The 15557-nt window shown below is 61.7% G+C and overlaps 1 protein-coding gene across 4 annotated transcripts in view; it reads left to right on the top strand.

Annotated features, from left to right (window-relative positions):
- Positions 1-15557, top strand: part of INPP5A (inositol polyphosphate-5-phosphatase A) — a 180801-nt gene that overhangs the window by 141627 nt on the left and 23617 nt on the right. For all 4 annotated transcript variants that reach the window (XM_081251364.1, XM_081251363.1, XM_081251365.1 and 1 more), the window contains exon 9: positions 3814-3898. In XM_081251364.1, the coding sequence (XP_081107490.1) occupies positions 3814-3898 (85 nt within the window). The remainder of the gene's footprint in view (positions 1-3813; positions 3899-15557) is intronic.

Below are 15557 nucleotides of genomic sequence, written 5' to 3'. Positions count from 1 at the left end.
TTGTTTTCTTTTAAAAAGGAAATTACCTCTAAATGGATTCTGCCATTTAATTAGCCAAATAGTCTTTTGCTTCCACGGTGCAGTCGGCCGTCTGCACTGCTTCCTGGTCCCTCGTTTCCCACCCATCCGTCAGCGGCGAGGATGGTCAGCCGGGGTCGTGCTTCACCCGGATCGTCTGACACCCGCCCGCCTCCACATGCCTCCCGGGAAACCGCCCGCGTGGGGACTGGGGCCCGGGCCGGGGCCGGACCTTCTGCGCGTCCCTCGGCTCCTGGGCCCCTGGCCGCCTCCCCCGCGGATCCCTCGTAGCCCCCTGGATCAGGAGAGCTAGCGTGGCCGTGACCTCCAGTGCCTTCAGGCACCTTCCAAGGCTTCGACCCCAGGAAACGTGGAGCTCCATCCTTTCCTGCCGCAGGGCTGGAGCCCGGCTTTCCAAGCCAAGATTTAAGGCAAATGCTCTGGCTCGAGAAATAGTTCAGGACCGAGGGGCGCTGTGAGCGCTCTGGCCTCACGTCTGAGCGTGTCCCCGTCGCCTTGCTCAGGTGTTGCGTGTGACCCGACACCACGTTAAGTGTAAGAAGCTGCGAGAGAGCGGCCGGTTCGCCTGTGGACGCAGAGGCTTCTCCGCTTGCCGCACCGACTTTTCTCAAGGACGTTGTGCTCTGGGCTTCTCAATAAACAGAAGCTGATACACCCTCAGGATACAATGTGTAGGTTCGAAGTGGACGTTTAAAGTGTTTCTGCCCAGGAAGCATGACACCTCGCCCTCCTTCCTTCAGCAAATCAAGTCGAAGCTTCCGTTTGGTTTAGTTTTTCTTAAAAAATAAATAAAAAGAACGAAAGAAAAGAGAAGTCCCCTTGAGTGGCCTGAGGTCCGAGTGGCGGTGGTGAGGGGGTGCTGTGCGACCGCTGAGCCCAGACCTCGCGGGGTCCCAGGCGTGGTGCCAGCTTGCTCCCCAGCCCCCTGCCCTGGGGACACCCCAACGGGCACCCCCCAGGCTCCTGTTTGGAGGCAGCCTTGCTGGGCCGGGGGTGCAGGGGGAGGGGGCTGAGGCCGAGAGGTGCCCCCGAGGGCCTCCGGCGGGCTGGGGCCCACGGGCCTCGGGGAGCTGCAGGGACTGGCGGTCCTTGTGCTGGGGCTGCACGGCTGCTGGGCGCAGAGCGGGTGACGTGGGGTCCCAGAGCCGTGAGGCTGGAGGGTGAGGGCACGGGGGGCAGCCCCCGTGCCCACCCCCAGTCACAGGCCCCGGGGCTGCAGGCGTCTCTGGCCTCTGCACACAGCCAGCAGTCACTTGGCAGGGGTTTTTTAAAGAACAGTGTGGCGGAGCCCCAGTGGTTGTGTCTCTCATCCGCTCACTGGTCCTGGGAGGCGGGGCCGGGACGGACGTTGCTGCTTCTCCTTTCCTGGTGGGGCTTGTGCACCGGGTCCCCCTCCCAGAAGATGGGCGACCATGGAGTCCGTGCCCCGATGTCCTGAGGGCGGGACACCCTGTCGGCTTTTCCAGGAACCTGTGCAGGTTGTCTGAGGTATTTTCTTCTTCTAATGTTGTTTAAGGGCAGAAGAGATTAACTTTCTTCAAGATGGCTTGGATAGCCTCCTGCTGACAGACAGTCGGTGGGGGCGGGTTCCTCCCCCTCACCCGCAGGTGCCAGGCAGGTGCCAGGCGGGTGGGAGGGGGTGGGGTACACGGCCGGTCCTGGACGTACGGCAACCCCAGGGCCGACCTGCCAGCCTCCCTGTGTTTTCATCCCTGAGCGACGTCTCCTCCACAGAAAGACTTAACTTTTTTTTTTTTTGCGGTACGCGGGCCTCTCACTGTTGTGGCCTCTCCCGTTGCAGAGCACAGGCTCCAGAGGTGCAGGCTCAGCAGCCATGGCTCACGGGCCCAGCCACTCCGCAGCATGTGGGGTCTTCCCGGACCGGGGCACGAACCCGTGTCCCCTGTATCGGCGGGCGGACCCTCAACCACTGTGCCACCAGGGAAGCCCAGAAAGACTTAGCTTTTAACACAAGAAGTGACGTTACTTGTTATCTGCACTGTTTATGACAATCTGTTAAAATACGTCCTTTGTCTTCAAATTCGCCTGTGTGAGAATCAATCCAACTAAACAGGAAAACAAGATTTTTGTGGAATTATCTATGTGATACAGCAATTAACATGCAAGAAAATATGAAAACAGCTGAGACAATTCCTAGAAGAATTTCAACAAGCAGGGCTTCCCCATAAGAAGTCCTGTGATTTAAAAGCATACAGGAATAGATAAAAGATCTGCAGAAAAGGAGAGTCTCAAAAAGACCCATGTAATCTAGGGACTCCTGTTCTGTACAAACTCAAGGGGAAGAGGATTGAATGTTTAATAAAGGGTTTGGATCCGTCGACTGCTGGGAAAATCGATAAACTAAGATCCCTTCTTCACACGTAATTCCAGATGGATTAAGGCTGCCCTACAGACTCTGCCAGGAAGATGAAAGAAGGACTTGTCGGGAGTCAGCCTTGTGGGGAGAGGGGCCAGCAGCTGGGGGGACGTGGGTGTGTTTCCTGCGTGAAAATTAAGGCTTGTGCGTGACAGGTACCGTGAGCACAGACAGAGCATCACCATCACACTTTACAGGGAAACTCTTGGAGTTGAAAAAGCAGGAGGCAAGGAACCAGAAAGGAAAGCAGGCCAGGTGCAAGCAGGAGCCGCCAGCTCGCCATCCCCGGGGGTGCGGACAGGACTGTCCCTCCAGCCCAGCGGCCACCGTCATGAAATAGCGGTGATGTCATCGCTGTCAGTCACCTTTCCTTTCTCAGGCTAATGCGTCAAGTTGGGAAGGCCGCTCCCCGGGGTTGGGGACACACCTGCTCCCTCTGCACTGGGGGCCGGACGGGGCAGGGCCGGCGGCACCCGGGTTTCTCGGTGCTGGCCAGAAATTTCTGAGTTGATCTGGGTGAGGGGTGCTCCCGGCTTTGCCCGCCTTTAATATTTATTTTCTCAGAGTCCATCGCAGCATGTGGGCCATGGGGACGGCGCCCCACCCTATGCCCGTGGGCCCTGCTGCTCCGTCTCGGCGGGGGTGTCAGTGCAGCCACCAGTGGGCGGCAGAACTGGGGACCTGGGTCACCGAACCACCCTTCCCTTCCGCCCAGACCACACGTCTGCTCTGCGGGTTGTCTTGTTAGCCGTGGCTCGCATTCTGCTGTGAGTTGGAAGTGACCCGCGCTTGCTTCCTTTGCCCTTGAGGCCAGTGCAGCCGGGACCCAGCTGCCACCAAGGGCGGGGAGGGGGTGGGGGAGTGAGTGAGTGGAGGATCGGGGTTGGGTGGTGTCCTGGCCTCTTACCGGGGAAGAGAGGTCTGTTCGGGGCCAGGGTGGGGGTGACGCTGACATATCACTGTCACGTTTGCCGTGTGTGCGTATCTCAGCTGAAAAATCTCTATGAAATAAGTTGTGGTTGATTTAAAATACGTGGAAAAAGCTTTTTGAGCCAAGGCAATACTTAGCTTAAAAAAAAAAAAACATAGTTCCTCTTACTCTGTGGCTTCCAAACATCCACGTGGGGATAAGAAGCTACAACGCTGAGAATGAGGTCAGGTGCCCACCACCGAGGGGAGGCACCGCCCACGGGCCAGACGGGGGCGTCCCGGGCTCACGTGGGTCTGGCGCGTGGCGGGGCCCTTTTCCTTCCCTGGCGCCGTCTGGGGAACACGTGTCGACCACAGTCACTGGGGTGCAGGTGTCCTTCAGCAGGAGGCGGTGGGAAGTGCGGGGTGGGGAGAGGCCGGGTGTGGCGGGTGCCGTCCCTCAGTGACCCCCCCTTCTCTCCCCCCAGAGTCACTGACCAGCGATTCGAGAAGGCAGCCTACTTCGTCTTTGGCGATTTCAACTTCCGGCTGGATTCCAAGTCCGTGGTGGAGGTAGGCCACGCCGGGAGCCTCACGCGTGTTCAGTCGTGTTGGGAAAACTGCGGAGGCCCCTGATCCTCGACGGGCGCGTTCCCACCGCCCTGCTCACTGGTTCTATTTAAGGCGGAAACTCCTAATGGAGAACGTTTTACTGTCCAAAGGGGGCTGTTATGGGCGCCCCTCCGAACGAGTAGCTGGGCAGCGGTCGGGTCGCCAGCCGTCGGCACACGTGTGCCGAGCCTGGAGGTTCCGCTGTTGGCCGTCGGGAGAGCAAAGAGGAGGAAGCTGCCTGTGTGAAGGCAGCCCCTGGTCAGCGTACGCGCCAGTTCCCCCAGCTGTGGGAATCTCCTGAGTGCCCTCAGGCCCTTGGGGGACGCTCCCGCTGAGTAGCAGGCATGGGTGGAACCTGGATGGGCACCAGCCGTGAGGCGCCCAGGTCGGACGGCCAGCTCGTCGGCCCCACCAGGTCCCGCCACGTGGCCTGGAGCGTGGTCTCCTCCGCGTGGGGCCGGCTTCTCCCAGACGGTCCGCGGTCCTGAGCCCTGCTGCCGCGCCTGCCCTGCTCTCCTGGGGCTGCAGCGCCGATGGCAGGGCCCCAGGCTGCAGCAGAGGGGCGCCCGCTAGCCACCCAAGGTGAGCGGGTCCACCCAGGCCCGGGTGCAGGAGGGAGACCACAGAGTGCAGGGTCCAGTCCAGGCCTGTCCAAAGCGGGGCACACACACGCGTGCGCCTGCAGAGATGGTGGAAACAGCAGGGGGAGACCCCGGTGGTCCCCTCTTGTCATCCTCCTTTGGCATCTCAGGTACAAGTAATCCTCCCTTCTCGGCAGAGGATTCTCTCTTAAAACTGAGCAGTGAGAGGCGCCTGAGTGTGGGGAGGGGGCTTTCGACCACTCGGAGTGGTTTCAGATAGACAAATGAATTCCACTGAGGACCATGACATCCTGCATTTGGTTCTGCTGCCTTTTCCCCCCTCATTTTGAGTTTGGCTCAATCAGCAGCCTGGATCCAAGGTCCCATGGGTTCTGGGCCTTCGAGCCACGGGTGCAATGCCCGCCTGTTGAAATCCGCCGGTGCACGTGTGATGCTGTGAGGGGCGCGGGGAGCCCGGCCCAGTGCCCGCAGGCCAGGCGCCCTCACCAGCAGCGCCTCCTCTGGTATTTTAGCTGCGCTGGTTTTCCTGGAGTGAGCCCCCGAGTGCATGTCACTTCTGGCTGGTACTTGGACCCAGTGAGCCTGCTGTGCTGGAACGGCCTCTCTGCTCGCCCGAGGGCCCCGTCTAAGGGCCGTGGACAGACCGGAGCTGATGGACGGGAGCCACCAGCCGCAGGCACATGGGGAAAAGGTCCGGGAGGTTTCCAAAGTGGCCTTTTCTTTGCCAGAAGAACAAATGCCACAAAAAGGGCAGCGGCTCTGGACACGGGTGGAATTGTCACGGGACGTGTGGCGCATGCGGGGTTCCAGTTTCCATGGGGGGCGCCGAGCTGGGCGTGTGGCCGGCGGCGGGGAGGCTCCTGCAGAGTCGTGATTTCCTTTTCTTACTGAGTGGGAAGCGGGAGGACACGGCCCTGGACGTGAGCGGGCGTGAGGGAGCATGAGCGGAGTCGGGCTGACTACGCACGGTCGTGACGTGTGGCTGCCGCTGATCACGTGACCCCCTCCCCTTCCCCAGACTTCTCTGCCCGGCGCCCTTTCTCCTGACCCTTCACCTTCAGACCTTGGCTTGACCTCAGGGACCTGTCCCATCCCCTAGAGGAAGGACTCCTGCCACACGGTGACCGGACAGGTGGCCGGTGCTGGCCGGGGTCGTGATGGACCCTGGACTCGGCCAGGGAGGTGCTGCCCGCGGCTGGGCTGCTCCATCCTTCTGTGTTTCCTCCCAGAGTTGGCAGGCCGGCCCTGGTATCATCAGGATGTCGGGGCTGGTGGTACAGGACCCACGGCCACACGTCCTTGACCGTGAGTGAGAGGGGGCAGAGCCTGAGCAGGGACGCAGGCGCCCACTTCCTGGTCAGGAACAGCCCGAGGTCGTCCCCCGAGCAGTGGAGCTTTGAGGACCAGACCGCGGAGGAGGGAGAGGGCGTGCCCCCCGAGTGCTGAGGGGCTGCCTGGTCTGTGGATCCACAGTGAGACCCCCGATGGGTGTATTGTTCTGAAGGCCACCCGGGGGCCCGAAGCATCTCCAAGGACCAACAGCCTGAAAGTTCCAGGCTGAAAGCCTCGATATTTGGTGGACTGCCCAGGTTTTAATAAGTTCCTCTTCCTTCAGGAAAGTACAGGGGATCTTCGTTCTCGAGCGTTTTTCCAACTAATTAACTGACTTAGATAAGGAACTACGTGAAATGCTGTTTTCTGTAGGCAGTTCTCACAAACAGCTGATTTTTCAGGGAAGCGGAACTGTGTGCATAAGCTTCCCCTCCTGGGCCCCTGCGGACCCCGCCTTGGCCTCCCCGGCCCTCGGCTTCCCTTGGGCTGGCCGCCCCTGGACCTGCCCCCGGCCTTGGTTTCCTGCTGTCCGGGCAGCTGGTGAGCACACCTGGGAAGGTGTGGGGCGCGGAGTGTCTGCCCCTTTCCTGTGTGGGCGGCTGTGTGTGAGGTCAGGTGCAGAGCAGCAGTTCCGCTGCTGGTAAGAGTCACAGACGTTACGCATTTGTGTGGCCCCTTCCCCTGGGAGGTCATTTCCTAAACAGTCAATCATCCGTCCGCTCTAGGCTAGGCATTTCCATGTGCCTAATCGCAAGCCCCTTGGACTGTGCTGGGGACCCCATGTCAGTGGTCCTGAGAGGTCAGAGGGACCCATGGCAGGGACGGGTCCTGGGCCCACGAGGGCACGCGAGGGCTGACCCAGGCGGGCCGCCCACCACAGGGGGGCAGGAAGCAGGGGCCCTCCACCCCGCCCACCCCGCCCCACACGGGAGAGCGGGTTCCGGCGAGGGGGCGTGGCCAGGACGGTCTCGGGCCCGAGGAGGTCCCACTGCACCCCGACTGGACGTGGTCGTTTTGAGCAGCAGCTCTTCCCGGCGGGCCTGGTGGTAGGCGTCGGGCTTGGCAGAGCGGGGCGGCTCCAGGAGACCCTTGTGCTCCGGGCACACGGAGTCTCCCTCGCGGAATCGGCGGCTTCACCCAGGGCTCCGTTCAGCCTCCTCGCAGCCTCTTCTGGGAGCCTCCCAGAGTGTGGCAGCACATCTAAGTGGACCTGAATGCCACCAGGACACCCCCGCACCCCCAAGCTCTGGGCCTGCCCACGACAGCTTGCTGGACACCGCCCCTGCCCCGCTGCTGCCAGGGAGTGTTTGCTCTGGCCGTGCACCCGCACACGTGAGAAACCCAAGGCTCCGTTGTCCAGGGCTATGAATTTGGCGCTTTCAAAGGAGGGAGGAATCCATAGTGTTTAATTGAATTATTTGCTCGATGAGTAAACAGATGTGTCTGAGATTCGTGCATTAATTTTTGGAGGGTTTTCTTGTGCACGTGGTTCTTTAAACCATACGGTCCATCTATCCTGTGGATAAATGGCTGTTCAGTTGATGAAAACTTATATCTCTGCACACAGTTTATTGTGTAAGTAAAGCAAACCAATGGGAAATGATTTTTATTCCCAACACGTGGAGTATGATTCTTGGTATAGCGAGTTTTTAGGACCGTTTGGTCAAATGAAGACTTTAGCCCTAGGAATTGAAGACCGTCTTCTCCTCACGCCTCATCAACACAGTCATCAGCTGTTCACAAAACGTCCAGGCTGTGCAGGAAGCTGCCAGGCAGTCCCGAGGCCGAGCGCCCTGGCGGAGAAGCAGGGATCCAACGGGGGAATCGTAGACGGAGAGCGTGGCGCGTGACACCCGGACCCCACCCTTGCGCCCGCGTGTCCCCTCCGGGTTGCCACGTCCCCTTTGGCCCCAGACGTGTCCAGCTGATCAAGAAAATTATAATGAACTTGGTATGTTCTGAAGTTCCCACGGAAGACACAGCTTGTGCCTGCTGGCACCTTCCTGTGTTGTGTTTCGTGTCCCCGCCTGTGCCAGTGTCCCGGGACAGACCGGGCGGCTGGGACACCGGGTCTCGAGGCAGAAGTCTGAGGTCGGGGGGGCTCCCTCCTGCCTCCTCGGCTCCGGTGGCCCAGGCGTCCCTGGGCTGTGGCCGCGTCACCGCAGCCTCTGCTCCGTCCTCACGTGGCTCCTCCCTGCCTCACTTTCCTTGTGAGGACAGTCACTGGACTTGGGCCACCCTGAATCCAGGGTGAGCTCGGCTCGAGAACGTTGACCAGTCACATCTGCCAAGGCCCCAGTTGACAAAACAGTCGTGGGCTGAGGTCTGGGTGGACGTGGACTTGGGGACTTCCTGCCAGAGCCCCGTTTCCTCTCCCACCACTGGAGAGATTGATGCTGACTCAGAAAACACAGTTGTGGGCAAAGCTAGATCTAAAAGTTTAACTGAAAAAGACCCAGTTTCTTTTGCTGAAGATTAATTTCAGTAGCATCCATTAAGCTAATACCTGTTAAGGTCTTGAATTTTCAAACACCATGGAAGCACCTCTTGGAACATCACAGTCTGCTGGCCGGCATGGCTTTTTGAAAGGGTTTCTAACTGTAGAAACAACTTAGGGATAACTTTGTGGACACCAGAGAAAAGGTCTCCAAATTTTCCCGAAAGGCTGTTAGACCGAGTGGATGGCTTCTCGAGGCCTACCAGCCGCCCCAGCTCCCAGAATGCGCAGAGAAGCGTGAGAACAAGGCCGCCCGGGTGTTCCGTGGCTCTGGGACACCTCTTCAGGGGCTTTGCCTGTTACAGAAGAGCCTTGTATGGAGACGAAGGCGGACACTTCTTGGGACTTGCACAGCGGGGGGTCAGCGGGGCACATTTGGGGATGGGCCGCCTGGTGGGCAAGGCCTGGCTGGGACCACAGGGTCCTGCAGGTTCTCAGGCAGTGCTCGGGGGCATCACTGAGGGTGGCAGGCGGCCTTCAGGTGGGCACTGGGGCACCGGGAAGAGGGGGAGGGGGCGGGGATGCAGGCAGCTCATCCTCTGCCCCACCCCCGCCAAGGACTGTGCCCAGGAGGTGCAGCCACCTGCCCTTTCCTTCCAAACAGCATGGCCCAGGAACGAGCACCGGTCAGAGCGACGAGGCGCCAAGGCTTGAGCCGGGGCCCAGGCCTCGAGCTGTCCCTTCCTCGGGTGAGCGGCTGCCCTCAGCGGTGACCCTCTAGAGACACCGGCATTTCGTGCCTACAGACCGGGTCCTGGGGTGGGAGAGGCCATGCCGGCCCCGACCCGTGTTCCTGGGGAGGCCGGTGTCCTCAGCTGGTGGGTCACCCCACAGCCGGTTTCCAGATTGCCCAAGGTCAGCGTAGCACCCAAGGTGACCATGAGCGCACCAGACAGCACCGCAGTCGTGCGGGTCAGAAGGTCCGAGGAGACACAGGGCTGGGGACGCGGGACCTCCGTCTGCCGGCGGCGTCTTGTCTGGAGGTGGCAGGTGACCCCCTTGACAAGGAAAGCTGAGGTCATCCTTTGGGCCGGCCCAGCGAGAAGCCGGCTTGGCTGGGCTTTGGTGTTGGTGGCTGGTCCCCCACTAGAGTGGCAGGTACACCCTCCCCACCCCTGGGCCCCTGAGATGCCCAGGGATGCCCTGCCTCTGGTGCTCACCCCGCCAAGCTCCTGGAAGCGCCCAGAGGGGAGTCAGGTCCTTCCAGAAACACGAGCATCCTGAGCACCAGGCAGAAAGAGGCTGCGAACGTTCACCCTGGGCTGCAGCGGGCAGGGGCTTCTGGAAGGACAAGTCGGCGAGGGGCTCCAGGGCACGTTGGAGACCCACCGGTCCTCTGCAGCAAGGGGCCGCGGGCATCCTGCTGGCAGCAGCGTCGGAAGCGTGCTTTGTGCAAAGTGAGCGGCTGCCCCTCCCACCCCCGGAGTTAGAGCTTCGCGTTTCAGATGCAAATGAATACAAACATGCTTGCAGAGCAGAACTGGAAAGATGATCCTGTGATCAAACTTGGCACCTCGTAAGCCGTAATTAAAGCAGACAAATTAAACACGCTGAGCATGTGCCGTCTAATGGGCTGTGCATCCCGAACTAATTAATAACGCGGCCTCCGCTCAGCTCCGCCCGCGGGATGGCTCAGAGAGTATGTTTCATGCCTTGCGCAGTGGCAACTGGCAGCTGGGAGCTCAGCTGGCCAGTGACAAAGGGTGACAGCACTGCCAGGCGCTCCCATCTCTGCGTGGCCCGGCCGCACCCACCTGCCGTCCGTCACCGCTGACAGCCGTGGTGTTGGATGCGGTTTTGGAGGCTGGCGGCTGTTTTTAAAAACCGGTTGCTGGCTGCTGACAGGTACAGGTTCAGGTGCCAGCGGGGCCTGTGAGGACCCTGGCTTCTCGGAGGTAGCAGCCGTCCCTGCGCTCACGTTCGCGGGGCGGGGGCGGGGGGTGGGTGCCCAGGCGGTGCCCCAATAGCCGGGGTCCCAGCACTAACCGTGCCCACCTTGGAAGAGGACCAGGAGGCACTGCACAGCCCGCCCTGCATCGCAGTGCCGGCCAGGGAGACTACACAGCCTGCCCGGTGGCCTGAGCCCCTGCCCCAGACCACGGGCATTTCTGCCACCCAGCCTCCTGCCCTCTGGCTGCACATGCGACCTGGCAAGGGTGGGTTCCCACTCAGCCAGGAGGGGGCATCGCACCTGGTCGTTACCTGTGCCGGCCCTTCGGAAGGCCCCGTGAACTGTCCCCAGCCTGTTTCTGCATTTTCTCACTTCTCTGATTAAAGTTATTCTTTGGAACTCAAGGAAGGCCTAGGAGGCTAAAGTTTTTCTGCAAACGGAGGCAGGCAGGGGACGGGGGCAGGGGATCTGTCCCGGGGAGGCCCCGGAGCGTCCTGCTCGGTGACAGAAGGAGGTGACAAGGGGTCTTACTCTCCCCCCTGCCCCTTGTCCCCCGCTGCCCAGCAGGTCTGAGCCCTGGTGTGTCTGTGGAAGGCTGGGGACGTTCTCAAGAGGCCAGACCAGGAGCGTGGCAGGTCCCCCGGCCGGATCTCCTGCGGGCAGGGCGACCCCCGAGCAGCAGTCCCGTCCTGCTGGACCCGAGCCTAGAAACAGCCCGCGCTGCTTCCTTCTAGAAAAATCAGTCGAGCTCCCCTGGTTTGCCCAGCCGGCCGCGGGCAGGCGCTGTCGCCCCTCCGTCAGCGGGTCGGGAGCTGGCGGGGCGTCTTGGGGAGGAGATGAAAGGGTCTTTATGGCGGTTGTTGTTCTCCTGAACAGCTGATGTACAGAACAAAAAGGACGAAGGCGCCTCTGACGCTGACACAGCCTCACAACGGCGCCTCTCACGGACCCCAGGCAGCGGCCGGCCGCCCTCCCGTGCCCGCCCGCGCCCGCCCGGCGGCGTCTGCGCCTTTAGGCCCTCGGAGTCCGTGTGCTCTCGGCCATCAAGGATGTCCCTCCTCCCCAGGGCCGGGGTTTGCCAGGAAAACCTCTGAAAAGCTGCGCTTCTCCAGAAGGGTCTTCCTTGGGAAGTCAGAGTAAACGGAATGGGGGGTTTTCGGGGTCGCTCCCACCCGATGCAGGACGACCACCCCATGGTGCTTCCCGGTGAAAGCCCGATGCGGCCACCGCCCCTGCTTGGCCTCAGGTCCTCGGCGCGCACCCAGCACGGTCCTTCTCTGTGTCAGGCAGGCCACTCGGACCCTGAAAACCTAGGAAGTTAGCACTCTGATGACCTCCCCCGAGGGCAGAGTCCCTGCCAGGCCCCTCCTGCAGCCAAGGCAGCAGGTGTGTGTTTCTTCAGGGTTCTCGCGGGCGCCTGCTCTGGGCCCCACTTGGTGCAGCTGAGAGGCAAGACGCTGCCCAGTGGCCTCGTCTTACACACGAGCTCCCCCGCCCCCCGACACCCAGGGGCATCAGTCACGGCCCGGCACCTGGCCGCAGCCCTACCCCCTAGAGCACGGTGACCTCCTGGGCCTCGGGCCGGCCTGGCCACCACAGGAGGGGCCCTGGAGCTAGCGCGGGCCAGGCAAACCAGGGCTCTTGCTCTCCAGAAGATGTGTGTGTGTGTGTGTGTGCGCGCGCCGAGGGTGTGTGTGTGCGTGTGTGATAGGGAAGGAGGCTGAAGCTCTGGCTGGAGCTCGTTGGACCACATGTCCGTGCGCTGGGAGGTGCTGTTCCTGTCGCAGACTGAGTGGCCCCGGCCGTCCCCCGAGGGCTCCCACGGCAGCCTGTACCCTGGGACCTGCTCACTCGGCCGCAGGCGGTGTGGGCGGCTCCGAGATGCATGTCTGTCTGTCTGCCCAGCGCCTACTTTTCAGGCCGTGGCACGTGTCTGCCCCGAAGGGGCTGGTCAGAGGGCTCATGCAGGCTTTTTCTGAGCACTTTCCTGCGGAGCCATGAGTACCTGTGACCTAGGCGGGTTCTGAAGCCGCTGACTCCGCGTCCCTTCTTCTCTGCTCCCTGGACGCCTTTAGGACTGAGACGACGTCTGTAGACGCTGGTGACCAAGGACTGGCCCATCCCTGGGACGGATGGTGCTTCTCTCCTGTTCCTGGCGGGTGGGTGGGTGTCCAGGGCACGGGGCTGGCTGGCTGATTCTTCATACCCACCTCCTAGTGACCCAGCGTTGGACCCAGACCTCCCACACGCTGACTTGTGAGTGAGGTGCCAGAGGTAGCCTTTAACCCCTCGATTCCAAGAGGTGGATCTGGGCAGCCCGGGTCGGGGCCGCGGCACTGTGGGTCCCAGAGACCCCGTTCTCCTTCCAGAGCTGAGGCAGGTGTGGGGTTAAGGGGATGCACCACAGCAGGAGGCAGACCCGGGTTAACGTCCAGTGTCACGGGGAGAGTCATCGCAGAAAAGGTCACGTTTATCCTCTAGAGTGGGATCTGTTTTCCAGTCATTTGAAAAAACTCTAAATGTAAAAGGTGATGATTTTCCATTAACTTGTTCTAAAGAAAACCGGTGTAAAGGACTCAGGTCTTTCTTTGCACGCCGTCGTTTAGAAATCCTTCTCTTTCTCTCTCTGGTCTGTGCTGCAGACGGAACGTTTATTTGTGCGCCTGTTTATTTTTAGACATTTTTATGGCTAGAATTTAACCAAAAGTAACAGAATGATGAGAGCAACTGTGGGACGGGGGTGAATTTCTCCCTGACACCCTTTGTTGGCTGGTTTTCAGTGAACGCCGTGGGTGCCGAGGCCCGGTTTCTCTGACATCTCCGTGATAGTGGCGGGGGGGGGCCCAAGGACTCAGGGCCCTGCAGCCCAGCTGGGGTGGCAGCTCCATGCCGAGCTCCTCGGGTGCAAATTGCTGGCCTCAGCCTGGTTCCTGCTGGATGCACAGCACAGAGGCGGCGAGGGTGTCCGAGTGCCTGGGGAGGAGATGGCCGCCCCCGCAGGAAGGAGAAGCTGCTTGTGGCTGCGGCGTGCTTGAACCAGGAGCTAACCCTATTCCAGCTCCCCGACAGCTTCCGCTCCTGGAGCGCGAAGCCCCTCTGCGCAGAGGGTGAGGAGCTGAGCGCACGGGCCGGGTGCGAGGCCGGCCGTGCGTGGGTACAGGTGGGCGGGGGGTCTCCGGCCCCTGCTCCCGGGAGGTACCAGCACTGGGGCTGCAGACAGAGCTGATGGAGCACCTGCTCTGTCCCCGCTTCTGCTTCCAGCAGGTGGACCCAGAGCCGAGCCCCCCGGGAGTGGCCAGAGAGCGGGGCCGCCGCCCGTCCCCGGGCCATGGTGAGTGGAGGCCGGGCTCCCCACGGCGCCCCCCAGCCCGCCTGAGGTCTGGGCCTTTCAGGCCTCACTCCCTGCGTCTGAAACGCAGCCCAGAGCAGCCAGCCACCCCCTCACGCGGGGCCGTCAGAGCAGGGTCACTGTCCGTTTGATACTGTGCAGGAGACGGCACGGACGTCGGTGGGTGAGGGTCCTCGAGGGGCCGGGCGGGGCCAGGGCTCCCCGCGTCTCCCCCGAGATGCCAGAGGCCAGGCCGGCGGCCCTGCCAAGCATCCTCACCCAGGGGCACGCCACGTCCGGGCTGTCTTGAAAGCCCTTGAGGACACGTTTCTTGTACGTGCTTTTCCTTTCAGCTTCTCGGGGGTCGGTCCTACGCGCACGTTTGTGGCTGAAGAGAGAACCGGCGGCCACGGCCGGTCAGCCTCTTTGTGCCCCGGCTTTGTTTCCGATTTCACGCTATCAGAGGGTCCGCGTGTTTTCCTGCGTGAAGTTGTCAGGGGGATGAAAGCTCTGGAGCGGGGTCGCACGCCAAGGGCCGGGCATGGAGCCCACCCGCCAGCCTCCCGCCCTCCCCCACGGCCCCTCCGCACGGTCACGGTGTTGAGCAGGCCGGCCCGGCCCTTCGCTGCAGAACCAGCGCTTCCATCCAGACCGGCTCATTCCTCTTCCGTGGGGCCAGAAGGAGCCTCGTCCAAGGCTGAAACAGGGCGGCTAGCTCAGCCTCCCAGCGGTGACCCACTGCCCAGGCGCAGACGGCCGAGCTGGGTCCCGGACGTGCTCAGGGGATGGGGAGGTGAGGACGCTATAGCAGCTCCCTGTGTTTCCGGGACCATGTGGCTCTGTGACGGGGCAGGTGGAGTTCCCACCCCGTCCTCACCCGGGAAGGACCCCAGCGGCGCAGAAGCTGTGTCCAGTCTGGTGGGACGCAGTGTGCACCGGGCCTCACATTGGAGGCTGCTGGCTGTCCTTCCCGAGGGCCCGCGTCCAAAGAGAGACGCTGGAGGCCAGGCCCCAGGCGGCGGGATGCCCCACGGGGGGCAGGGTGGACCCTGCGGGGCTGGGGGCTTCACAACTTCAGGAAGCCGCTCTTTTGGTTATTTTTCATTGTAAGGCTGTTATATTTTCCACTTGATGGAAAACACAGTTAATCCAGCCCCCAAGGTCTGAGCAGGGGACGGAGGACCCCTTGTAGGTGCTGGCTCGCCACCCACGCCCTTGACTGGAAGCGGCCTTGTCACCGGCAGGTGGGCACCGCTGAGAGAATGCTGGACCTCCAGGGGGCTGGACGCCCTTGGTCCAGCTGGTCCCTGTTTCTGGGGGCCCGTTCCGTGGTGTGAGCTTCTTCTGGGGGCCCAGGCAGAAATGGGGGCTACGCGTTATGTCCTTCAGGGGGTCTGCATTTGAATAAAAAGAGGAGTCCTCTTGCTCAGAATGAACTAGAATATTACCAATATCTGCTGATAGTGTCTAAATTTGGGTGCCAGAGTGGCTTGGTGGTTCCTTTTGATTTTGTTTAAACCTCCTTGCTTCCCACATGGAGGGGAAGAACGCAGAGAGGGCTCTGAGGAGAGATGCAGGGGGTCGGTCACGCCTGTACCCGAGACAGCCGCAGTTGTCTGGCCAGACGGGTTTTCCTCGCTGCCTGAAATCAGGATTGAACCTGCCCCACCCTCTGTGCAGCCCGTGAGTGACAACACGCCAGACAGTGACCCGCTCACGCCGTCTGAGCTCAGGCCCTGACGAGCCCCCTTCCCCGGGCGCAGAGGTCAGGAGGCCACGGGGGCGAATCTGCACGCACGTCCCCTGCTGCCCCACGGGTTCCGCAGCTTGGACTCCTGGTCACCTGGCTATGCCCAGTCGTCCCGGGGACCCAGGCGCTCCTCGGAGCCTCCCAGAAGCCGGGGCGTGAGGCCCGTCGCTGAGAACGGGGGGCGCCTGTGGCTCTCGGGGACCTGGGGGGCTGGCCGCCG

This window comes from Mesoplodon bidens (assembly GCF_964165515.1).
Source record: "Mesoplodon bidens genome assembly, chromosome: 1".
Classification (NCBI taxonomy): Eukaryota; Metazoa; Chordata; class Mammalia; order Artiodactyla; family Ziphiidae; genus Mesoplodon; species Mesoplodon bidens.
This window is presented reverse-complemented; position numbering and strand designations above follow the sequence as displayed.